This window comes from Propithecus coquereli, unplaced genomic scaffold (assembly GCF_000956105.1).
Source record: "Propithecus coquereli isolate 6110/MARCELLA unplaced genomic scaffold, Pcoq_1.0 Scaffold536, whole genome shotgun sequence".
NCBI lineage: Eukaryota > Metazoa > Chordata > Mammalia > Primates > Indriidae > Propithecus > Propithecus coquereli.
In genome coordinates, this window is record NW_012151241.1 from 1,042,955 (window position 1) to 1,069,534 (window position 26,580).

The 26,580-nt window shown below is 36.8% G+C and overlaps 1 protein-coding gene across 1 annotated transcript in view; it reads right to left on the reverse strand.

Moving 5' to 3' along the window:
- Positions 1-7,102: 7,102 nt before the first annotated feature.
- Positions 7,103-26,580, reverse strand: part of NSRP1 (nuclear speckle splicing regulatory protein 1) — a 40,835-nt gene continuing 21,357 nt past the window's right edge. Inside the window, exons 3-7 of the mRNA XM_012657317.1 lie at positions 18,720-18,776; positions 13,112-13,240; positions 12,075-12,282; positions 10,428-10,536; positions 7,103-8,518 (exon numbers count right to left, since the gene is read on the reverse strand). Of these exons, the coding sequence (XP_012512771.1) occupies positions 7,471-8,518; positions 10,428-10,536; positions 12,075-12,282; positions 13,112-13,240; positions 18,720-18,776 (1,551 nt within the window). The 3' untranslated portion in view covers positions 7,103-7,470. The remainder of the gene's footprint in view (positions 8,519-10,427; positions 10,537-12,074; positions 12,283-13,111; positions 13,241-18,719; positions 18,777-26,580) is intronic.

The following is a 26,580-nucleotide window of genomic DNA, read 5'->3' on the forward strand; positions in this document are numbered from 1 at the left end:
CCTCTTTCATTCCTTCCTGCTGCCTCATTTCCCTTCTCTTTGCTTTCTACCATGCTGAAAAGAGAGGAAATATGTTAGTGCCAGTGTATTCAGTGGTCAATAGCTTTGCAAATTTTAAGAACCTGCTTTGTAAAGATATCTAGATAGGGATTCTCCCCACCTCACATGCACTTAGACATTGTCCAAAGATGCAACTTTTTTAAAAAGCACTTTTTCAAATGGAATTAGAGTTTTGCTAGGCCCGGTACTAATAAAATTATACAGGAGCTTTCAAACTTTTCAAACTTAATTAAGCTGAAAAAAAATACAAAATTCTTGTTCTGCATAGTTTACATTTATTTGATCCCTCTTTATGAATACTACTATGGATTTTTTAAGGAAAATTTAAGAGTAGGTAGATGGATTTTAAAATAGTCTTTTAAAGACCCTTTACATCTAATGTAGCACTTACATAAAAGTAAAAACTAAAAATGGAATTGAATTGTAAAATTATTTAGGGACTGAAGTTAATTTTTTTCTAATAATTTTATCAGTAAGAAATACCCAAGAAATAGGAAAGACACAAAACAAAGTCACAGAGGCAATTCAATCATTAAAGGTTATTTTCTACACTGATAGGCAATGAAGTCCAAAGAATTCATCTCCCAACTGTAATCTTACAAAGTGTTTAAAACTCATTCCACTTGTTGGATGGAATGCATATAACCTATAGCCCAAATTCACTGCCCTGGCTGCCCCATCTGGAGATGGATGCAAAGACTGACAAATCCAGACTCAATACAATAGCTCCAAAATCAAATAATAAAAAGTCAAATAAGGAAATCACAAAATAAGGCAAAAAGTTATTCTGAGATGTCATTTCCTTGCCATCCTCTTTTTACTAAGCTTTTTAATTGGGTGCTACCAATCTCAAAATTTAAGTGTAAATATGAATTTCCATTTGACTACCCCCTTCCCTTTAAAGGGAGATTATTCTCCAGGAATTAGAATCGTATTCTTGCTGACAAGTAGGAAAGACTGACCTGATATGTTTTATCTGTTGTGTAATTGGAGTTCACTGTCAAAACAAATCTTAACACTCTGGAATGCAGTGGTTTAACTGTGCTGTTCTTACACATGTTAGACAAGGCTTAGCTACCCAATGGTACAAGCATGTCTCTTTACTCATAAATCAACACCTGGTGCTTAAGAAAACAGAATTGCCCCGGATGGTTGTCTTCATTAAACACAGCAGTAGGGCACTTCTCACCCCACTCCCACTTTTTATGTCTTTTCTGTCAGGGAGGGGTAGTGAAGAGAAGTAGTAGGTTCCTCAGAGAAACTATGCCACAGCCTGTCATCCCCATAAATAATGTAATAAAAGCAAAACAGTCCTAAGCTAAGTGGAAATAAATATATTTTAAAGTCATCACAGAGCTCACACATTGTCTTTTAAAACACAAGCAGAGTTTTGTGAAGGGCTCTCAACTAGGAAGATGAGCTTAGAAAGTGCTTCCTTGAGAAGCATGCTAAAGAATGAAATTTATAAATTCAAATACGGAAAAAGGCCAAGACAGGGAATATCCCCATACTACAGAAAGTTTTTCTGGTCTACTTGAAATACTCTGGTTTCTGAATTTTTTCGATATAGAGATGAGTCAATGATATTTATAGAATTCGTTGTGTTTAGTTCCATGGAAAGAATATTTCAAAGCTTTAAGTCTTTTTTTCCTACTTTCTGTATCATCACTTTTTTCTTTCTCATTGCTTAACTGTCTCAAAATTTCAATGATAGAACAATATTTTAAAGTTCAGATAATGACATTACAGGCAGAGACAAACCAGGTGACCAACCTAATTTCTTTGTTCTTCCTGGGATCTTGAAATTTCCAAAGGAAGGTGAACTTAAGTTTCATTTCCTCTACTAGGATGAAATAAATTTCTGCCCTTTATAAATTACCCAGTCTCAAGTATTTTGTTATAGCAGCACAAAAGGACTAAGACACCTTCCTAAGACAGTAAGAATCTAGCACATCTGGCACGCAGCCATCAGTTTCCTGAATACATGAAAATATATCAAATCCCACGTCACTAGCCTGGCCTAGTTTCTGTCCATCCTAATATGATTAATGTCATACATATTGCCCAAAACAAAAAACTTTTCCATACTTGTGGAAAGAGCAACCAAATAGGATTGAGAAGACAAGGGCTCAAGTCCTTTCTCAGCCACTAGCAAGCGAAGTAACCTTGGGCAAGTCACTCAACTTTACTGGCCCATTTCCTCATAAGTAATAATAAACAAGATAACCACAATGGCTGCGTGCTTGCCAATGTCAGGCACAGCGATGCATGCACTGTTTCAAGCAGTCCCCATACCAATCTTATGAAAGAGGTACTTCTATTATCTCCATTTTACAGATGAGGAAACTAAAGAAGAAACTAAAGCTCAGGGAAGTTAAATAATGTGTCCAAGGTTATACAGCCAGGAAGTAGTGAACTTTCAAGACTTCTATGTCTCAGCTCTTAAACATGATGTCATAGGACCTCACAAACATTTTAAACTGCAGACATTAAGCGATTTCTAAGGTCTTTCTAGCTTTAAAATTCTGATTTAAGAAATACTTGAGGGGCCGGGCGCCGTGGCTCACGCCTGTAATCCTAGCTCTCTGGGAGGCCGAGGCGGGTGGATTGTTTGAGCCCAGGAGTTCGAAACCAGCCTGAGCAAGAGCAAGACCCCGTCTCTATTAAAAATAGAAAGAAATTAATCGGACAACTAAAAATATACAGAAAAAATTAGCCGGGCATGGTGGTGCATGCCTGTAGTCCCAGCTACTCGGGAGGCTGAGGCAGGAGGATCACTTGAGCCCAGGAGTTTGAGGTTGCTGTGAGCTAGGATGACGCCACGGCACTCTAGCCCGGGCAAAAGAGTGAGACTCTGTCTCAAAAAAAAAAAAAAAAAAAAAAAGAAATACTTGAGGGATATTAATATAAGTGAAGTTAAAACAATGAAGTAAAAACTCTTCTTACCCTTCACTCATGCCAGCAGTGTATTAGGCACTGGGCCTACCGTAAGATTGGATGGATCTTTGCCCTCAAATAACCGACGTACCATCATCATACTATCATGTATTAAGCACACAATGCAAAGGAAAGGGAGGGGTTGCTGAAGCAAAAGAGAGGTATCAAGAGAGGCTCACCTTTAAAATAGAGGCAAAGCATCCCGTAGGTGAGAAGGCATGGTTAGTGTGGCACAGCACTGTGTATTTGGCATGACTGGAGTAAGCATGAACAAGGGAGGGGGAGGAAAACTGAGATTTCTGAGTCATTTGTATCTTATTGAAAATTGAGTCCACGGAACAGATGTTTACCAATTCATAAAATTTCTTTAAGTACATTATTTTCACCTCACATATTTAAAACAATACATAACACCTAGCAACAAATTTAATGAATCCTTTACTCATGTTGGTCCAAATAATACATTATCAAATAAGCCATTTGATTAACCATCAGTCTATATTGATTCTTCCTATAGAAATGACTAAGATTAACCATAATGACCCTTAGTTTCTCCAACTCAGGTATTTAAATTTTTAAGATTACAAAAACCTTTGTTAGACATACACACAAAACAATGTATAAAACATATTTACAGTTGAAAGAAAAACAAGTCACCACGATCCAGGTCGAGAACGGACTCTTGTCAGCATTTAGAAGCCCTACGTGTACCTCTTCCATAAACTAATGCTACTGAGATAGAGTCTCTCACTTTGTTGCTGGGGCTAGAGTGCAGTGGCATCACCATAGCTAACCGCAACCTCAAACTCTTGGGCTCAAGCGATCTTCCTGCCTCAGCCTCCTGAGTAGCTGGGACTAAAGAAGCACACCACTGTACCCAGCTAACTTTTCTATTTTGTAGACAGGGTCTTGCTATGTTGCCAAAGCTGGTCTTGAACTCCTGGCCTCATGCGATTCTCCTGTCTTGGTCTCCCAAAGTGCAAGTACTACAGCTGTGAGCCAGGACACCTGGCACTAATGCTATCTTGATTTTTGTAATAATCATTGCTATGTGTGTGTACATATATCCTTTCTTACTGATGGACATTTAGGTTATGTCCAGTTTGATGAATATTATGAATATTCCTGGTGCATCTGTGGAACGCTTGCGTTAATACAGAAGTGTGCATTGGCTCATGCCTGTAATCCTAGCACTCTGGGAGGCCAAGGCAGGAGGATCGCTTGAGCTTAGTAGTTCAAGACCAGCCTGAGCAAGAGTGAGACCCCATCACTACTAACAATATAAAAAATTAGCCGGACGTCGTGGTGTGCACCTGTCGTCCCAGCTACTTGGGACGCTGAGGCAGGAGAATCACTTGAGCCTGGGAGTTGGAGATTGCAGTGAACTATCATGATGCCATTGCACTCTACCTGGGGCCACAGAGTGAGACTGTCTCAAAAAAAGGAAACTGAACCCCTCTCCTCCTAAAAAAAGAAAAAAAGACCACCCAACTCACCTACCACTAGTAGCACACACAAATCAGTTGCTCTACATCCTCATCATTTGGTATTGTAACACTAACATTTTCGGCATCTCGTAGATGTGTAATGGCATACGTTGTGTTTTAAATTTGAACAAATTTTCATCCACTAAATCTATTTGATATCCATATGGGAAAAAACCCCTTAATTCCTCTTTTTTTTTTTTTTTTGAGACAGAGTCTCGCTCTGTTGCCTGGGCTAGAGTGACTGCCGTGGCGTCAGCCTCGTTCACAGCAACCTCAAACTCCTGGTCTCAAGCAATCCTCCTGCCTCAGCCTCCCGAGTAGCTGGGACTACAGGCACGCGTCACCGTGCCCGGCTAATTTTTTCTATATATATTTTTAGTAGTTCAGATAATTTCTATTTTTAGTAGAGACGGGGTCTCATTCTTGCTCAGGCTGGTCACGAACTCCTGAGCTCAAACAATCCACCCGCCTCGGCCTCCCAGATTGCTAGGATTACAGGCGTGAGCCACCACGCCCGGCCCTTAATCCCTATCTTATACCACACAGGAAAATTAATTCCAGATGCATTGTAGATCTAAATATGAAAAGACGACAATAATGCTTCTAAAAAAGTGTTGTCATACCAGTATTACTTTCTGCAATAATAGAAATGCTCTATAAATCTGTACAGTCCTATGCAGTAGTCACTAGCAGCATGTGCTGCTGAGCACTACAAATGTGTCTAGCACAACTGAAGAAATGCATTTCAAATTTTTATTTAATGTTGATTAACTTTACAAGGATTAGAGATTTCTGTTCATTAAACCATATCATTAAGAGAATGAAAAGGTAAAACCACAGAGGGGAAGAAAAAGTTACTTGCAAAGACAAACAACTCATATCCAGAATACATAAACATATAGGTCATGAAGAAAAAGACAGCTCGGGCATAGTGGCTCACGCCTGTAATCCTAGCACTCTGGGAGGCTGAGGCGGGCGGATCGTTTGAGCTCAGGAGTTCGAGACCAGCCTGAGCAAGAGCGAGATCCCGTCTCTACTAAAAAAAAAAAAAAAAATAGAAATTGGCCAAACAACTAAAAATAGAAAAAATTAGCCAGGCATGGTGGCGTGTGCCTGTAGTCCCAGCTACTCGGGAGGCTGAGGCAGTAGGATCGCTTGAGCCCAGGAGTTTGAGGTTGCAGTGAGCTAGGCTGATGCCACAGCACTCTAGCCCGGGCAACAGAGCGAGACTCTGTCTCAAAAAAAGTGTTCTGATAACCTTTTTGGTATGTAGCTATCATTAAGTGGAACTTTATATCAAATAGGGCTGTTTTGGTTGCGGTGGCAGAAACCCAATTTAAACTAGCCTAAGAGATAGAAGTACAGTCCACAGTTTATCAGATCTTTCTCATATCACTCCCTCCTACCTTGCACACCATGATCAAATTAATCTTCCCAGTGCACAGCCTAGTTTAAAAACAATCCTAACAAAGGAACCATACTCCCTACTAAAGCTGAAGATTTTTAGTCTGTCACTCATGGTCTTCCGTGATTTCACTCTAACTTACCTTTCCATACTTACCTTATGTTGCTCCCCCTGTGTAAACTAAGTCAGTGATTTTTAGAGTTTGTCACTGAATGACTTTTAAGTATTAGGATGTAATTGAGATTTAATGTGTCAGTCAGATCTGGGCATTAACTGTTACTTTTCCTTTCTGGTTTTAAAGGTAGAATAAAATGATTTAAGAAGGCTATATCTGACCCTTAACATACAGTGTTTTTCATCTATAAGTCAACATTCTTAGCTCCCCCCACTCCCCGAATCAACTTTATTGCTGATGGGTGCCAACTCCTCCTCCCCATGCCCTTGCTCTTTCTGCTGGTCCAAAGCCCCTCCAGGATAGCACAGCACTTAGGCTCTGCTGGGCCAGAGCCAAGGGAAACAGAAATCTGCCCTGGCCCAGTCCCTCCCTTCCCTAAGAAGTCGACATTCTTATTAAACTAAGTTTATCCTTCTACCTAAAAATAAGAAAATGTGGAAGCTCTTTATAATAAAGAATCGTGAGAGCTATAAATAGTATTTTCTTAATGGGAAGACCAGTTAAGAGAACTATTTTCTCCACAACATTCATTTTTTCCCCATAAATTATTTACAGTATATAATTTCAAATGGTAAGGTTCAAAGACTTAGTAAAGAAATACTAGTTTTGATACATGAATGGAACCTGGAATAAACTGTATTATATTTTTCAGAGTGGGTAAAATAAGACATGTTCAGAAATAGGCCACCTAGAGGCTTAGCTAATTTCATTTAGGCTAAATGTCTCCATCTTTTCACCCTTAGCTAAAAGTGATTTGCCTACATAGTCAATTTACTAACTTGCCAAGATTTCAGAATTACAAATTAGTGATTTTTTTTTTTTACTAAAAAACAAAGACAAATTGTGACATAAATGAGTCAAATTTTTAAAAATAAAAGCATGAATTATATGTATAAGCATATCACTATTTTTATTTTCATTTAAGCCACTATGCTGTGGGCTAAAAGTTATTTAGACAATATGTATGATCCATATTTTACAGCTTAATACAAATTTCAGAACATAAAATATAACAATATTCCCTACTTTATTGTTCAAATATACATATTTTTATCTGAAATACAATATTTATAAAACAAAATAGCTCCTTACAACAAAACCAACATTATCAGAAGAGTTGTTTAAATTATTTTTTAATGGTTGTAGTGGAGCCAATTTTCCTCAGTGAGTACCTACAGGGATTTAGCACACTCATGATTCTTGAATACAACCAAGAATGTGTTATTGATAAGTAAATATTATATACAAATTCAGCCAAACATTCAAGATAAAAGACTTTTGATTTCAGAAATATATATAAAAACACTCTCCCAACCACTATTGTTACACTCCCTTTATGCTTTCACACAGCGAGTTGCAGGAGTCAGTTTTCTGTGCTTCCAGAGATCTTTTTACTGGGGCAGCCCTCAATCATCTTCTTTTTCAATGTATGTCTTTGCATTAACCCGTGCCATTTGCCTGGCCAAGTATCTGTCTCTAGCTGACATTACAGTTTCTTTGTTGTTTCGCTTTGCAAACTTGCTCACTGCCTCGAGTGGTCTCTCTTGTTCCTTGTCTTGCCTTTCCTCTGTGAGTCTGTGTTTTGCTCCCAGTGATGTTTCAGAACTAGAGGGGTTCTCTTGGTTTCTTTCTTTGTCCTTTTCTATGTTTCTCATTTTGCTGGATCTTTCCTGGTCAAGAAATTTATCCTTTGTCCTAGAATTCGGGCTGCTTTTTTTTCTGTCTCGATTTCTTTCTGAAGATTGAACAATTACTTCTTGTTTTTCTCTATCTCTATATTTATCATTATTTTCATATCTTTCATTCCTTACTTTCATATGTTCTTCCTTTTCTTTGTTTTTCTCTTCCTTCTCTCCTTTCTCACTGTGTCGGTTATAAGCATTTCGTTGTCTCTCTCTTTCTTGTTCTCTTGGGGAATATTTCTCCCTATCTTTCTCCCTTTTCCGTTCTCTGTCACTTCTTTCTCTTTGGTCCCTTGCCCTCAGTTTATCTTCTTGTTCATGCCTCCTCCAGTGGGAATCTCTATGACTGGCCTCTCTGTGCCTATGAGAATCCTTTTCTTTCCGGTAATCCCGGTCAGTGTAATGGTTCTGTTCGTCTCTGGACTGTCTCTCTTGGTGCTGATCTTCCCTTTTCTCGTGTCCTCTTGACTTGGAACCTTTTGTGTGGTGTCTGGCACCATGCCCTCTTTCTTCACTAGACGACCGTGAGTGGGTTTGTGTCCTGTGATGCTTGGAGTCCTCAGAAGTCTCTGTGACCTTTTCCCTTCTACAGTTCACTTTAGTTTCTTCCATTTCATCATCTTCACTGCTCTTAGCATCAAAGTCGCTGTCTGCATCGGGGTTTTCCTCTACTTTCACACCAGTTTGGAGAACACATTTCTCCTGTGGTATTCTGTTCTCTGAACTTACTTCATTGGAGTAACACCTCGATTTCTCTTCCTTTATCCCGGACCTTTTAAAAAAATAATATAAACACAAAATGCCACAATATCAATTACAGTAAGCAAATGAAGTGTTTACATAATTTTTCTCAATACTTAAATCAACAGAACTATAATTATATACATTGTCTGATTATCCAAATGCAAAAAGGTGCTAATGTTTATGAAAACTAGCATTTTCAAATATTCTCAATATTTATAGAAGTGAAATAGAGAAAATTAGTCCTTCTCTACTTAACTACTATAACGTTCGGGTAGGGGTCTGTACAAGGTCTTTATTTTTTGTTAAGCCTGGACAAAGAATAATTCAGAAAAATAAGATAAGTTCTGGATCCACGTTCTATTTTCACAACATGAAGTTGAAATTGTGACTACTGTATTTTTTTTCTTTTAAAAAAATTATAAAAAATTGTCCTAGAAGTACATGAAGATATGTTTTTCATAGCAAAATAGTGGCAAATCTAATTCTAAATATCCGTCTCTCTCATGATTAAAAAGGTACCAGCATCTGGATACACCCCCTTGGCACCTATCACAACAAAATGGAAATATGTGAATTTGTCCAGCTGTTAGAATCAACACTAAAATTTTCTGTATCATCTACATTTTTCCAGCTGATAAGTGTGGTTAACTTATTTATACTACGCATACATTCATTCTAACTAATAGGGCAACAACTTTGGTTCTCTAGGAAATGCTGACAAAACTACCTTGGCTAAAGGACCCAATGGTTAGGAATTCAATTAATAGACTCTTGAGAAGTATAACTACGTAAATGACATCATGGTGTTTGGAACTCTAATAGAAAGACATAATGTACTGTCATTTCCATTCAAAAGATGAATCTTCAAATACACTTTCTTAGGCTCGTACTTCTCATCAATTTTGTAATAAAAACCTAGCAGTGTGGGGAGGAGTGGGACATAAACTTAATTTCCTGTCTTTACCCTTAATTACATTCTCCCACCTTCTCCCCTTTCCCCAGCACCACAGACTCAGATCTTCTAATCAGAATGTTTCCGTTAAAAAAAAAAAGTTGGCTTAGATACAGGTTTAGGGTAAACTTTCCCTTTACCTTCAGCTATATACTTAGGCATAATCATCTCGCCATTCCTGTAATACCTTATAATTTTATTAAAAAATCCTCCAATCCTTTATTTCCTAAACCAACACTGTTTAATAGAAATGGTAATGTCCATATCTGAGCTGTACAGTAAGGCAGCCACTGCCCAAATATGGCAATTGAGTACATGAAATGTGACCATTGTAACTAAAATTTTATATTTTATTTACTTTTAGTTAATTTAAAAGCTATGTGTGACTAGTGGCTACATATTGGACAATGCAGTTCTAGCTCCTGATATGCGACTCCTACGTTTTATGAAAGCTGGGTGTTATTATGAAAATAAACCACTTTCTTTTTTATATACTAACTGAACATGCATTAAAGATTTATGTTGTAGACATCTGATTCTTTCCAAATTTCTCCTTAATTTTGACAGCAATCATTTTAAGGAACCAGAGCCAGCAGGGATACCTATACTTTTAGTTTAAAAAACAAAAAACAAAACAAAAACACACCATTCGGTTTTGTTCCCCCTTGAAGGTCACTCGTAAGACCCATAAAGCACACTAATATTTATGATAATATTAAACTAAATCACTGAGAATGTCTTGACACAAATCATAACAATTTTTGTGACCTGGAGAATAGAAATAATCTTGAACTAAAACTTTAGGTTTTTAAATTAAGAAACTGCAAATTCCTAGTCATTCATTCAATTATTAAATACGTTACAGTGGCTGACAACACAACATGCAATGCTATAATCCTCCATCTTTCAGAGGGTTAAAATGACCCTACAACCACAGATTATTAACAGTAACTTTCTTCTAAATATTCCGTATGGCGCCTCTCACCTGGCTTCACGAAAACTGCACTTAGGTACTTCCTCTTCACCAACTGCTTGATTTAATAGGTGCCTATAAAATCCACTGAGATCTTTCTGCTTCGTTACATCCAAACATGCTGAGAGGGAAAGCAAAAATGAGTAGAATATATTAAACAAGGCACAATGCAGTTGTTTTACAGGTGTAGAGTATAGAAACATACACAGTGTATAAACTATGCTCTAGATTAGCAATTGGCAAACTGTGGCCTCCAGGCCAAATTTGGCCTGCTGTTTCTGTAAATAAATTTTTATTGGAACACAGCCCCTGCTCATTTACGTATTGTACATAACTATTTTTGCACTACAGAGGCACAGTTGAGTAGTTGCAACAGAGACTGTATGTCTAAAAACCTAAAATATTTACTATCTAGTCCTTCCCAGAAAGTTTGCTGACTGGTGCTCTAGATGAACACATTGTACGTGCTTAGAATCTTATATATTTGGTTTTCTTTGGTTTTCTTCTACTTAAAAGTTGATGAACACTGCCCAACTAAATTATTTATAAGTACACATTCTACTTAGATCTTAAGGAATGATAATGAGTAGAAAGCACTAAAGTAAAGCACTAAGATATTCTTTAACCTCCACATATCTTTGTTTTTTCTTCAATTATTCTTTTTCTATTTGCCTACTTAATGCTCCTTGAGTGGTGTTACTCTAAACTTTCTCATTCCAGAAAACATAACTAGGGTTTTAAGTTGTATTTATATTGTTTCTGACAAATGTTACGGTGTTATACCTTTTTAAAATTTTTTCAGAGACAGAGTCTTGCTCTGTCACCCAGGCTGGAATGCAGTGCCTTGACCATAGCTCACTGCAGCCTCGAACTCCTGGGCTCAAGTGATCCTCCCATCTCAGCCTCCCAAGTAGATGGGACTACAGGTGCACCACTGCAGCGGGCTTGTTATACTTTGTAACAAATGCTTTTACATTTGAAATCACATTCTAAGGCAATGACTTATAATGATTGCAGTTTTAAGCAACAAAATGAGAACTAAGAGAAAAATCTAATAGAAATAACAGTTACTGAAGAAGAGTTCAACTGTGGTTTTAGTTAAAATTTCCTCTCTGTGGGGGAAGTGGGAGCGCTAAAAAAAAAAGAAGAAGAAAAGAAAATTTTCCTCTCTGTTTTATACTACTATTTAATACCATATATCTTGTTTCCCTTTTTAATTGAAAAAAAGTATTTTTTAGAGACAGAGTCTCACTCTGTCAAGCAGGTGGGAGTGCAGTAGCTCAATCATAGCTCACTAGAGCCTTGAACTCCTAGGTTCAAGCCATCCTACTGCCTCAGCAACCTGAACAGCTAAGACTACTGGCATGCACCACCACACCTGGTTAATTTTTAAATTTTTTTGGAGAGACAGCTGTCTCACTATGTTGCCCAGGTTGGTCTCGAATTCTTGGCCTCAAACAATCCTCCTACCTCGGCCTTCCAAAGTACTGGGATTATGGGTGTGAGCCACAGTGCCCAGCATTGTATCTTGTATTCTTACGCAGAAATTGTGATCACAACATTATAACCCAAAAGTTCAGTGACAGCAGAAACAGCTAACCACAGGGTAGAGATTCTGCTGCTCTGATTCCTTCTACCTTTCCCCCTCTTCCATTTTACCTTCCAGAGCAGCAGCCCTCTTTTCTCTTTCTTCCTCTTCAGCTCTCTCTTGCAGTTTTTTCTTATAAGCAGACGTCACAAATGCCTCTTTATCATCAAATTCTCCCTTTTCCATTTCTCGTTCTCTCTGTATTTTCTTTTCCATTCTTTTTTCCTGTTCCTTTTTTCTAATTTCAACTGCTTTTAGTAAGTTGTGAATGTACTTGGGCTAAGGGAAAAAAAATAAGATTACTTAGAAAAGAGTCAAAAATAATAACTTATAACAATGTTAATACTGTTATAATTTTTATCATGAACTCATTAAGATAGAAATGATTAGCCCAAATAGGATTCTCTTCCTCTCAAAATTTAATACAAATTCACTGGCAAAATTAATATTGAAATTGTTTTCAATAAAAATTTAAGTATACCAGAGACAGAAATTATTTATAATGCTATTTTACTTTTTCTTAAAAATCTCAAACTAAACAAAAAAATTTTTCCAGTGTTTTCATCACCCTTTTTTCTGGTATTCTTTTAATTCGACAAATAAATGAGTAAGAAAATTTCCTACTAGTTTTTCACATTTAGTGGAAAGAGATTATTTAAAATAGTAGCTTTAATATAATTTTACACCATTACTCTAGATACTGTAAAATGCAAAGATTCTTAAAAATCAGTCTGTGCTTGTGAAGGAACAGAGTGACAGAAAGAAAATTAGACTTTATTTCAGTTTTTTCTCTATCAGTTTTTTTCAAACTTAAAATCTGACCATGATATGTGCAGGCAGATGATTCAGTTACTAGCTAGAAAGCAATAAAAAATAAGAGGATAATTAAACATGAACAGGGCAAGAGCTGTACAAATTTGGTACACAGAATTTCTAAGGAAAAATTTTCAAAAAATTATTTGTAAAGTTTCCGAAGCAAAAAACAAAATTTCTGCAACTACTAATATCAAATACCTAAGAGCTTTATCTCAGACCATCCTCATGTTAAAATAAGATACAAAATGCAGATCAAGGTCAAAGAAAGTTTGTATTATAGCTACAAACAAACCTTTCGATCTTTCCCCAAAAGCAATTTGGGATTACTTTCCTCCTTTTTTTTCTGCATTTCATCATAAATGCTGTCATATTCATACACAGTGGAATCTTCTGCAAGGGCCTTCTGGATTTCCAGTTTGGTCTTAAAAAAAAAAAATTAAACATGTTTCAGAAATATGAGCCAGCCAATATATACACCACAAAAAGTCTATGCATTTTTTTTTTTTTTGAGAAAGATTCATAAAATTGGAAACATATCATAAAAATTTTATCGGTCACATTTTAGATACAAAATATGAATGTAAATTCTGGAACCAGGCTGCCTGGGTTTGAATCCTGGCTCTACACTAATTACTTTGGGCAGGTTTGTTTAATCTTTCTGTGCTGTAATTTTCCTCATCTAAAAAATTGATAATAATAAATAATAATTATATCGACCTTCCAAGCTGCTGTGATAATTAAATGACTTAAACTTAAAGCACTTAGAGTCTGACAGAGAATAGTGTTCAATAAACATTAACTATTATCATCTATTTATTTGTATATAAATATAATTATACACATCAAAAGGTCAAGAGGTCCAAAGTATGACAGAGAAACATCTAACCCTGGTTTTGAGATGCCTACATTATATATTAAACTTTCACATCATTTCTAGTAAGTTGAGGAGCCAAATGTTTAGTTTGCAAATGTATAATGGTAGGAAATACTTTATGAAAAGTTCCCAACATAGTATAAAAATAGGAATATTTTGTAATTAATAGTGTGTTTTTGTAATTTCAGTCATATAAAGTCTCTGCCTTTGTTAGCTTCCTTCTTCTATCTTAAATATTTTTCTTCCTCTTTCAGACCACTAAAATCTTACCCAAGTTTCAGGGCCAGTTCAACCCCTTACATCTTAAATGAGGCCGTTTCTTTTCTTTCTTTCTTCTTTTTTTGAGACAGTCTCGCTCTATTGCCCAGACTAGAGTGCCGTGGCATCAGCCTAGCTCACAGCAACCTCAAACTCTTGGGCTCAAGTGATCCTCCTGCCTCAGCCTCCTGAGTAGGGGAATATAGGGACATGCCACCACACCTGGCTAATTTTTTTTTTCTATTTTTAGTCTCCTGGTTAATTTTTTCTATTTTTAGTAGAGGCGGGGTCTCGCTCTTGCTCAGGCTGGTCTCAAACTCCTGAGCACAAGCGATCCTCCCATCCTGGCCTCCGGGAGTGCTAGAAATGAGGCCATTTCTGAGGACTTTAACCTCCAGTGATCTCTTTCTTCTCTGAAGAGTCTAATCTGCAATATTTAACTCTTAATAATACATTTGATGTTACTACTTTATAATCATTTCACAAATCTTAGCATCTTACCTCAGCTTGTAAGTTTGTGAGATACAGAGTTTTCACATTTTAACTTTTTCCTGAATTGCTACATTGCCTAGTGCAATGTGGAACACAAGAGGGATCCTTTTTAAGTGACAGGGTGATACAACAATTATTCAAAAGAATCTACTTGATATTCTCAGGTTTTTATGTATCAACATCACATGCTAAATGAAAAACACTTTTTCTGGAATACTGTTTAAAATATTAAGAAATTCACATTTTTTTCTCCACTTTTCAATCTTTAGAAAACCAACGATTCTCCTGCCTAGATGGTGAATTGGCACTGCTGCTCCCTCCCCAAAACATGGAATCTAAGAAATAATAACCACCACCATAACAAAAAGCGAGGGAAAAAGGAGACTGAGGGCTGCTTTAAACTGATGACATGTCTTTGTATATGCAGAGAGGAGAGATGCAGGTGAGCACTTGGGTAGATATGTTATTGTTAACTATGTCTCAACACTTATAAAGCAAAAACCGAACAGAAATCTAAGGGAAAATAGATAAACCTACAATTATACTGGGAGATTTTAACATACGTCTCTCAATAATAGAACAGACAAATCAATATGAATATATATAGACAGACAGACAGATTAACACAACTGGCCTACTGGACACATACAGAGCATTTTTTTTTTTTTTTTTGAGACAGAGTCTCACTCTTTTGCCCAGGCTAGAGTGAGTGCCATGGCGTCAGCCTAGCTCACAGCAACCTCGAATTCCTGGGCTCAAGCAATCCTTCTGCCTCAGCCTCCCGAGTAGCTGGGACTACAGGCATGTGCCACCATGCCCGGCTAATTTTTTCTATATATTTTTAGTTGTCCGATTAATTTCTTTCTATTTTTAGTAGAGACGGGGTCTCGCTCTTGCTCAGGCTGGTTTCAAACTCCTGAGCTCAAACAATCTGCCGGCCTCGGCCTCCCAGAGACCTAGGATTACAGGCGTGAGCCACTGCGCCCGGCCCATATAGAGCATTTTTAAGCATGGAGGGAATATTTATAAAAACTGACTATATACTAGACCATAAAGTAAACCTCAATACATTAAAGGAAAGAAACAATACAATGCAAGGTCTTTAAATCATGTTAGAAATCAGTAACAAAAAGGTAACCAAAAACCTCCACATGTTTAGAAATTAAGTTATATACTTCTAAATAATACATGGGTCAAACAAGAAATCATAATGCAAATTAGAAAATATTTTGAATGGAATAACAAAAATACTGCCTATCAAAATTTGTGAGACACAGCTACAGCAGTGATTAGAGGGAAATGACAGCTTTAGATACATATATTAAATATATTAGAAAAGAGAAAGGATTGAAAAACAGAGAGCTGGGGCGGGGTGGGGGCGGGGTAAGGGCAACACACGTAACCTAAACATCTGTAACCTCATAATATGCTTAAATAAAAAAAAAAAAAGAAAAACAGAGAGCTATGAAACTACTTCAAAAAGTCAGAAAAACTCAAAGGAGAATGAAGAAAACTAATTCGTCAGGACAGAAATTAACAAGGTAGAAACAAACTTAAAATGTATATATTATTAGCTCATTTTATAAGACTCACCAAACCTTGGTATTATCAGACTTAATTTTCTTTTAATCTGGATAATTATAGTGAAAGAAAAGGAAAATTACAGGCCAATCTTTACTTCTGATGCAAAAATCCCCAACACTTACACAAAAACCCGTAATGAAATTTTAGTAAACCAAATGCAACATCATATAAAAAGGGTAATATTTTATGCTTATGTTGGGTTTATACCACATATAATGATTGGTTTTCTCATGTTAAGCTGACCTTACATTATTGGTGTGAATCTAACATGGCCATGAAACATTACCCTTTTCACATAGGTCACAATTTTAAAAAATAAACAAATAAATAACAACAAAACCTCAAACTAAGAACAGAAAAAAAGTTTCTTAGATTAACAACGAATATCTACCAGAGACCTACAGCATATGTTATTTTAATGATGACGTAGTTAGTTTTCTCCAATGAAATAGGAAATAATAATGTTGCCATCATCGGTTCTGTGTAGTTGAGGTCCAAATAAAAGATGAAAAGGAAGAAAAAGAAATAATAGTGTGACTATTAATAAAGTATCCCATTTCTAAGAGTATTTTCTCTCAGATTTAGTAAATGCAGTCAAACTAGCACTCTCTGTGATAACAGATTGGGATTAAAGCAGAAGACAAGAACTGAATCAACCAAGTGAGGAACAAGGTAAAGAGCAGGTAATACAGGTGGGAGGAAAAAGCAGCAGCAGGCAGGTGAAAGGTATAAGAGTTATGACAGCATTCCCAATTTTCAAGCAAATGATGAAAAACTCCCACTAAACAGATGAAGTGGCTTTGAACAAGCCAGAGTTAAGAATAAAATTAGATTATTTGTCATGGTAATCCCATGACAAATGATTAGAGTTAAAATTAAAAAACAGATTTGGGATTTATGCTTTAAATGAAGAACAACAGGTAGCACAAAAACGTCAAAAGAACATTAGCAAACAAGATACCTTCATGACCTTGGAGAAGTCATCTGACTCTCCAGAGGTCTCTCATTTAGATGGTAAAGAAGTTGAACTTAATGGTCGCTCTAAAATTCTACTGATCTCTAAAATTCTGACTCAAAGCACTTCAGTATTTATGTTAAAGAATCACTGTTTTTTATGTTTTTATGTGTGTATTAAATCATTCCTAGGGTACTGAGTTACACATTACATCCCACTATGAAAACTAACTAAATACATGCTGCTGTGCCAATTCCCCAGGGAGGCAGTAAAACACAGTGGTTAAAAGCTTGAGTGCGGGCTGGGCTCGGGTGTGGTGGCTCACGCCTGTAATCCTAGCACTCTAGGAGGCCGAGGCGGGGAGAATCACTTCATGAGTTCAAGACCAGCCTGAGCAAGAGTGAGACCCTGTCTCTACTAAAAATAGAAAAAAATTAGCCAAGTGTGGTGGCATGAGCCTGTAGTCTCGGCTATTTGGGAGGCGAGGCAGGAAGATTGCTTGAGCCCAGGAATTTGAGGTTGCTGTGAGCTAGGCTGATGCCACAGCACTCTAGCCCAGGCCACAGAGCAAGACTCTGTCTCAAAAAAAAAAAAAGCTTGAGTGTGGCCTTTTGACTGAATAAAGGGATTTGTTCTGTGAAGTTTGGATTAGGTCAAGGGGTCACATTTGGGGATCTGGAGGGCCATGTGTGGCCTTGAGGCCGCAGGTTCCCCACCCCCGGAGACAACTTCATTGCCTAGGTCTGGACACAACTCTACCATTTACTAAGTATGTGACCTCATGCAAGTCACATAAATTCTTCTCACCCTCATTTCCTCAGCTGTAAAACGAGGATTATAAGAGCATCTATCGCACAGAATTATTGTAAGAATTACAGATAATTCTTTAAAAGTAGTTGTAATAACATCTGGCCTGTAGAAAGTGCTTAATAAACTTACCCTTAAGCAGGTTTCTAGTTGGACAAGGGGGAAATAGGACCAAAAATTATAAGGAAAATGTGGAAGATAAAGAATTAAAATGGAAATGAAAGATACGTTGCCACTGTTTAATTTCATTATGTTGTACAGCAGCAAAATCAAAGATACTTGATATGTAGAAGTAGAAAACACAGCAAACCTTCGGGCCCAGTTCTACAATTGGTTGTGTGATCATAATAAAGGGGCAATTTATCCTTTTTGAGTTTCAGATTTCTTAATCAAGAACTTGGACAAATTTGTGAGGAATTTTAAAACATGAATATATATATGTAAAAAGTGCTTAGGAACACTAAGGTGTTAACAAGTCTATTAAAAATTACCTACTGTTCCCCTTTCTTGGTAGATGAATTTCAAATAATTATAAAATTATGAAATCACTTTGGTTGTCAATAGATCTTTTTTGGGCAAGTAAGCTCACTAGCAGGAATTTAATAAGAAACAAATAATAATAAGCCCACCAATCCATTATCAGACTGCTGAGTCATCTGAATGCAGAACCGGTTTAATCTATAGCACAGCAATAAAGAGTTAATTCTTCATTGTGTTTTGTCTTTAAACTTTATACAGGAAACCTGCAATCTGTATAAATCAAGAAACGTTCTTACACATTTTTTAAAAAGCAAGGGTCAAGATAAAATTATTTCATTATACACATCTACTCTGTTTAGTCTCAGCCCCTAGATATCAAAATTAATAATTAAAAATGTGAGCCCAAACCCACACTTCACTAAATGCACTTATCTCACTCTTCCACCTTACCTGTTTCATGGCCTGTTTCTTAGCAGCTTCCCTCTGAAGACTTTCACTCACGGAGGTCTATAAAATAGAAAAATACTGCCATTGTTTAAAACAGTTTAAAATTTCTCCTCCAGTGCAGGTTAAGTATACCTTATCTGCAATGCTTAGAATGAGAAGTGTTTTGAATTTCAGATTCTTTTTGTGATATTGACTGCTTTAGCATCCCAAATTTGAAAATCTGAAATCCGAAATGCTCCAATGAGCATTTCCTTTGAGCATCATGTTGGTACTAAAAATGTTTTCGATTCTGGACCACTTTGGATTTCACATTTTCAGATTTGTGATGCTCAATTTGTATTCTAGTTGGCAACAGGTTCCTTACTTACAGTTAAAAGTGGAAAGATAATATTATGAATTAAATTAATATTTTCAAGGTCCTTCCTCTAAACTTCAGGAAACAAATTTTCATTGTAAGTTTTCAAAGAAGACTATAAGGTGTATGAGAAAATAGTACAGGGAAAAAAATGAGGAATATGTATTTTTTCTCTTTTTTAGAAGCAGGTTCTCTGTTGTGCAGCCTAGAGTGCAGTGGCGTGAGTATAGCTAACTGCAACTTTGAATACCTGGGCTCAAGTGATCCTCCTGCCTCAGCCTTGTGGGTAGCTAGGACTACAGGTGCACACTACCATGTCCCATTAATTTAAAAAAATTTTTTTGTAGAGATAGGGTCTCACCATGTTGTCTAAGCTGGTCTTAAACTCCTGGCCTCAACTGATCCTCCCACCTCGGCCTCCCAAAGTGCTGGGTTACCAGTGTAATAAGCTAGACATGATTTTAAGTCCTAACTTTACCACTAAGTCATTTGACCTTTATGGATTTCAATGTTTTGTGTGCCTGCATGAATATGAATGTGTATGAGTGTAAAATGGGGAAGAATGGACTAGATAATATTTCAGGTGCCTTCCAACACTAAAATGATAGATTCCCAGCAAGAAAAAGCACATTATTTTAATATTCACCACTGAATATAGTGTACCAAGCTCCTGGTTTATGTCTAAGACTTAGGGGCAGGAAGAAATATTTGTGGCTATAATCAATAAAAAAATATGTACCAAAAAGCTGTCCATTCCAGGCATTGTTCTATGTCCTGAGGATAGTGAAATATAAGAACCGTGTTCTTTAGAGATAAATGGTCTGAAATGGAAGACAAACAACTAAAGAGACAATTACAATATAATTGTAATAAGCAATATAATAAAGGGATAAACAAAGGTCTGTGGGAGCTTAGAGCTGAGAGGGCAACTCAGTGTATGAGGAATCAAAAAGCCTTCCCCGCCAGGTGCAGTGGCTCACGCCCATAATCCTAGCACTTTGGAAGGCCGAGGCGGGAGGATCATTTGAGGCCAGAAGTTTGAGACCAGCCTAGGCAATAACAAGACCCCATCTCTACAAAGAAACAGAAAAATTAGCCGGGCATGGTAGCGCACACCTATAGTCCCAGCTACTTGGGAGGCTGAGGCAGGAGGATCACTTGAGCCCAGGAGTTTGAGGCTGCAGTGAGCTATGACTGCACTACTGCACTCCACCCTTCACAACAAAGCAATACCCATCCTATTAAAAAAAAAAGCCTTCCAAAAAGACATGACATTAGACCTGAATAAAAAACAATAAAATTTAAGAGAATGCAAGAGGAGAAGACAGGAAGTAGTGATCACATAGGCAAAAGCAAAAACTTACAGCTAAGAAATGAAAAAATGTTTCCTTAAAAGTATCGGCTTTAGGCCAGGCGCGGTGGCTCACGCCTGTAATCCTAGCTCTCTGGGAGGCCGAGGCGGGTGGATTGTTTGAGCTCATGAGCAACAGCAAGACCCCGTCTCTACTAAAAATTAGAAAGAAATTAACTGGACAACTAAAAATATATAGAAAAAATTAGCCAGGCATGGTGGCGCATGCCTGTAGTCCCAGCTACTCGGGAGGCTGAGGCAAGAGGATCGCTTGAGCCCAGGAGTTTGAGGTTGCTGTGAGCTAGGCCGACGCCGTGGCACTCACTCTAGCCAGGGCAACACAGCGAGACTCTGTCTCAAAAAAAAAAAAAAAAGTATCGGCTTTAATCATCAGAGAAATGTAAATCAAAACCATTATGAGATACTACCTTACACCTGTCAGAATGACTTTTATCAAAAAGTTAAAAGATAACAAATGTTGGTGTGTATGTGAGAAAAGGGAACTCTTGTACACTGTTGGTAGAAATGTAGATTGGTAGAGTCATTATGGAAAACAGTATGAGGTTTCTAATGAAATTAAAAATAGATCTACCATATGACCTAGCATATACCCAAAGGAAATGAAATCACTGCCTCCTAAAGATATACTCTACCTCCATGTTCACTGCAGGATTATTCACGATAGCCAGATATGGAAACAACCTCAACCTAAATGTCCACTGACAGACAAATGGATAAAGAAACTGTGGTTCATGTACTGATATACGATGGAATATTATTCAGCCTTTAAAAAGTAGATCCCGCCATTTGCCAAAACATGAATGAGTCTGGAGGACATTATGCTAAGTGAAATAAGCCAAACACAGGAAAAAAAATATTACGTGACATCACTTTATAAGTAGAATCTTTAAAAAAAATCAAATATACAGACATAGAGAACAAAAAAGTGGTTATTGGGGTGGAATGGGGATGAAGTCGGAGGAAATAGGGAGATACAGGTAAAAGGATGCGATGTAGCAGATATGTAGAATGAATAAGTCTAGAGATCAAATGTAAAACACGAGGACATGCAATAAAATTGTACTGTATACATGGGATTCATGTTAAATGAGATTTTAGCTGCTCTTGGTACAAAATAAAAAAAGGGGGGGCAGTAGCTTTGTGAGATGATGGGTATGTTAATTTGTTTTACTATAGTAACCTTTTCACTATCTATATGTATCCCATAACATCATATGGTACACCTTAAATATACACAATAGCATTTTTTTTTAAAAAAAGTATCAGGCTTTGTGAATATACTAACATTGAATTACATACTTCAAAGGGGTAAATTTTTAACCCTATTGAATTATATCAAAAAAAAAAAACCCCACTAAAATAAAGCTACTGATGAATTTATTTTTAATTCTCCTTGCATGTGTGGGGGCTGGGGGAATATGAGATATCTCTGTACCTCCCTCTCAATTTTGCTGAGCCTAAAATTGCTGTTAAAAAAAAAAGGGGGGTCTTATATATATAAAATCCTCAGCCCTAGGATTATAGTTGTCTAGCCTATTGACATTGTTATCTTCAGTCATGTAGTATCAGCGATTTGTGCTTCCTTTCTTTTTTTTCTCATGGCCACCAACAGAACAAAATAAACCTAATTCTATAATAGTTTCCTATGACTATAGAGACAAACTTAATACACAAAAGTCATACAAGAAATAGAACACATATTTAATAAATTAAAAAAGTTTCAGGCAAAGAACTAAAGGCATTTTAAGTGACAGTAAACTGACTCCAAGTGGAAGAAAAGAAGTTGATAATGAAAATAATAAAGGCAGCTAACACATATTGAGCTCAGTGCTATGCTAAGTGTACTACATGTCTGACTCATTTAATCCAAATTTCCCTGTTAAATGTGATATGATATTTTCATTCATTAGAATATTCACCTTAAACATTAAAATTGAAAAGTGATAATATTTCCAAAGCATTTTTATGTCTATTGGTGTAAATGAAATGTATTTTTCTTGAAAACGTATTTTCACTGAGTTACTGATTATCCTGAGGATTGACTGAGAAGAGTAAGTTTCCAAATGCTGAACTTTTATTTCTTTTCCTTGCTGTTATTATTTTTTTCCTATCTCCTCCTTTACTCTGTCACCTTTGGTCACAGTTTATCTACCATCACTTTCAAATTGATTGTTTCAATCTAAACTACACAACTTGGAAAAGAAAAACAAAACACGAGACTAACATTTTAGACCTTTTTTTTTGAGACAGGGTCTCAATCTGTTGCCCCAACTAGAGTGCGGTGGCGTCATCATAGCTCACTGCAGCCTCAAATTACTGGGCTCAAGTGATCCTCCTGCCTCAGTCTCCTAAGTAGCTGGGACTACAGGTACACACCACCACACCTAGCTAATTTTTCTTTCTTTCTTTCTTTTTGTACCGACGGGATCTCGTACTTACCGGCTGATCTCAAACTCCTGGCCTCAAGTGATCCTCCTGGCTAGGCCTCCCAAAGTGCTAAGATTATAGGAGTGAGCCACCATGCTCGGCCTAGACTTTAATATAATGTAGAATAAGCAGACTGGGAAGGGTCCTTCCCAGTGTAAATTATATGTATTTTTAGATATTTCAAGAGCCCTTGTTTCCATGTTTACAGCTGTTTAGAAGGACAAAGTCTGACCTTTGAAAAAACAAGATGATACTACTCATAGGAAGATAACAACATAATGAAGGGTGTGTAATAATTTTACATGTCCAATTTATAAACTTATATCCCCAGAATTCAATAGCATCAGTAGATAAAAAGGGTAATTCTGAACTTGAGCTGAAAAAACCAGGAAGGATTATCTCCTTTTGAAGCTCATTTGATTTTCAGTTTTCTACATAAAGGTACTCTGACAATGACAACCAAAGATGACTAAAATGCCAACAATGTGTTTAAACACATATACACAAAAAGTTAAAAATGAATCAGGGAAGGCTTGATCTTATTGAACTCACCAAGAAAGGAAAGAGATTTCATATATGTGCTCTATGAATAAAACAAAACTAAGATATATAACTGCCGATATTATTAACCTCTATTTAGAGTTCCTTATATTATATAGCATAAGGATGATGAACAGAATGGTCCTAAGTGTAGGGTCAGGAATCTGAGTTTCTTTCTCACTACCTGTTATTCCAGGTGTGTAAACTTTTTTCCTGTTTCAGTTTCCTCATCTATATAATAGTACCTATCTCACAACATTTTGAGGATTAAATGAGATAATATGTAGAAAGTGCTTAGTAAGTATCTGGCTCAATGAAGTGCTCAATAAGGGTTAGCTATCGTTTTTATTATTATTACTCTGTTCCTGTTTAAGAACATAGGACTGATGAAATGCTTATATTTAAACAAATTAAAATTAAGTTATGGAAAAACAGTAGCTATGGGTTTTTTTTCTTAGTGTATTACAGTTAAACCAAATATTCACCAGAAAGGTATGCAAACTATGTTTCACTTTATAGCATATTTATCAGTGTGCTTAATATTAATAAAAGATTGGTGTTTATTTGAAGTTATGTAGTATGATTACATTTGCATCTATTGAATTAGAAAAATCTATTTTGTTTAATATTTAAAAGGCCATACATGTTTTCTTTGTGTTAAGATTCTTTAAGATTTTATATGCAGTAAATCCATAAACAGGAAAATGTAGGATGCATACATTTGAATCCTTAATTAGCCACGGGAGCTATGGCATAACTAGAAATGGCTTTCCTAGAATTGATAGTGGCTTTACTAGGAATCACTCATAAATGAAAACACACTGCCCCCAAATAACTCTCCTTTGAGGGAGTCCTCTGCTGTGCTGCTATGTAACTGGATGGTGGGACTTGATACCAAGCACAGGATAACTGAACAGACATCCGTCTTTAATAATTGCCCTGGTTTGGGGTGTGAAGGGGAAGTGTTCTTTAAAGAAGTGCATTTTTTAAAACTTTATTTTGAAATAATTATAAATTCACAGGAAGTTGCAAAGAAATGTACAGTTAAGTACTGTGCACCCTTCACCCAACCTCCCCCAATGTTAAAAATTTGCATGAACAGAGTACAGTATCAACACTAGGGAACTGACATTGGTACATGCACAGAACATATTCAGATTCTGCCAGTTATACATGCACACATTTGTGTGTACAGCATTATGCTATTTTATAACATGTAGCTTCATGTAACTACCACCATAGTCAAGATACTTAATTGTACCATCACCATAAGACTATCTTTTGTGCTATCCTTTTGTAGCCATAACCATTCTTCAACCTCCATCTCTAATCCCTGGCAACCACCAATCTGTTTTCCATTTCTACAACTATGTTTCATGAACGTTAAATAAATGGAATCTGGCTGTATATATCCTTTCAAGGTTGGCTTTTTTCTCTCAGCATTATTTTCAAGGAATATGCTTTGTTTTTGTTTTTTTTTTTTTGAGACAGAGTCTCACTGCGTTGCCCGGGCTAGAGTGCCGTGGCGTCATCCTAGCTCACAGCAACCTCAAACTCCTGGGCTCAAGTGATCCTCCTGCCTCAGCCTCCCGAGTAGCTGGGACTACAGGCATGCGCCACCATGCCCGGCTAATTTTTTCTATATATTTTTAGTTGTCCAATTAATTTCTTTCTAATTTTAGTAGAGACGGGTCTCGCTCTTGCTCAGGCTGGTTTCAAACTCCTGAGCTCAAACAATCCGCCCGCCTCGGCCTCCCAGAGAGCTAGGATTACAGGCGTGAGCCACCGCGCCCGGCCATGGAATATACTTTGTTTAGTGTAACTATTGCAAAAACATTTCAGTTCTTGCCACAAAATATCCTAGCCTACAAATTATCTAAGGAAAAATAGCTGTTAAAAAAAGATTATGGGCCGGGTGCGGTGGCTCACGTCTGTAATCCTAGCACTCTGGGAGGCTGAGGCAGGACTGCTTGAGGAGTCCGCGACCAACCTGAGCAAGAGCAAGACCCCATCTCTACCAAAAATAGAAAAAATTAGCTGGGCTTAGTGGCACATGCCTGTAGTCTCAGCTACTCGGGAAGCTGAGGCAGAAGTACTGCTTGAGCCCAGGAGTTTGAGGTTGCTGTGAGCTATGATGATGCCCAGATGTCAGAGACATCAGTACTTAAATTGGACATTTCATATTTAATAACCTAATAGTTTAAGAAGAAAATTATATTTCTAATCATTAGAAAAACGATGGGCTATTTAATAAATGGTGTGGAGACAACAGACTGGCCTTTTGGGGAGAAAAAAGCTGATTTCTTTACTTCACCTCCTTCTTTATAACAAACATCAAAATACATTCTAGATGTCATTAAACATTTCAAAGTAAACACAGGTGCAAAACTTTAAGAAGAGAATAAAATAGTTTATTAAAAGGTAAAATAATAATAGTAAGTAACCATACCAAGTATACAGAGCAACTAGAACTCTCATATACCAACAGTGGAAATGTAAAATGATTCAACAACTTTGGAAAAGAATTTTGCAGTTACTCAAAAAGTTAAACACAAACCTTACGTGATCCAGCCATTCCATGCATAGGTATTTACCCAAAAGTAATGAAAGCGTATGTCCATACAAAGACTGCAAATGTTCCCAGTCATTTTACTTGTAATAGCCAAAAACCAGAAACAATCCAAATGACCATCAACAGGTGAATGGATAAACAAATTGTGCTATATTTACACAATTGGAAAACTACTTGGCAAGAAAAAAATAGACTACTGATAATACACAATGTGAATTAATATCAAAATAATTATTCCGAAAGAAATCAGATATACCCCCATCCAAAGTATATACTGCATGATTCCATTCACGGTATATAAATTCTACAAAATGAAAACTATAATGACAGAAAGCAGATCAGTAGCTGACCAGAGGTTGGAGGGGGAATGGAAAAGGGAAAGAGGAAACTTTTGGGTGTGATGGCCACGTTCATTACCTTTATTGTGCTAATGTTTCAGGGTGTATGCTCATATCAAAATTTAGCAAACTGTATACTTTAAATAGCCACACATATATGGCAATTATATCTCAATAAAGCTGTTTTTAAAAAGTAAAATAATGTCAGGGTATACACTAAAAACTGCGGAGGAAAGTGTGCCAAACTACCTCTGTTGGAT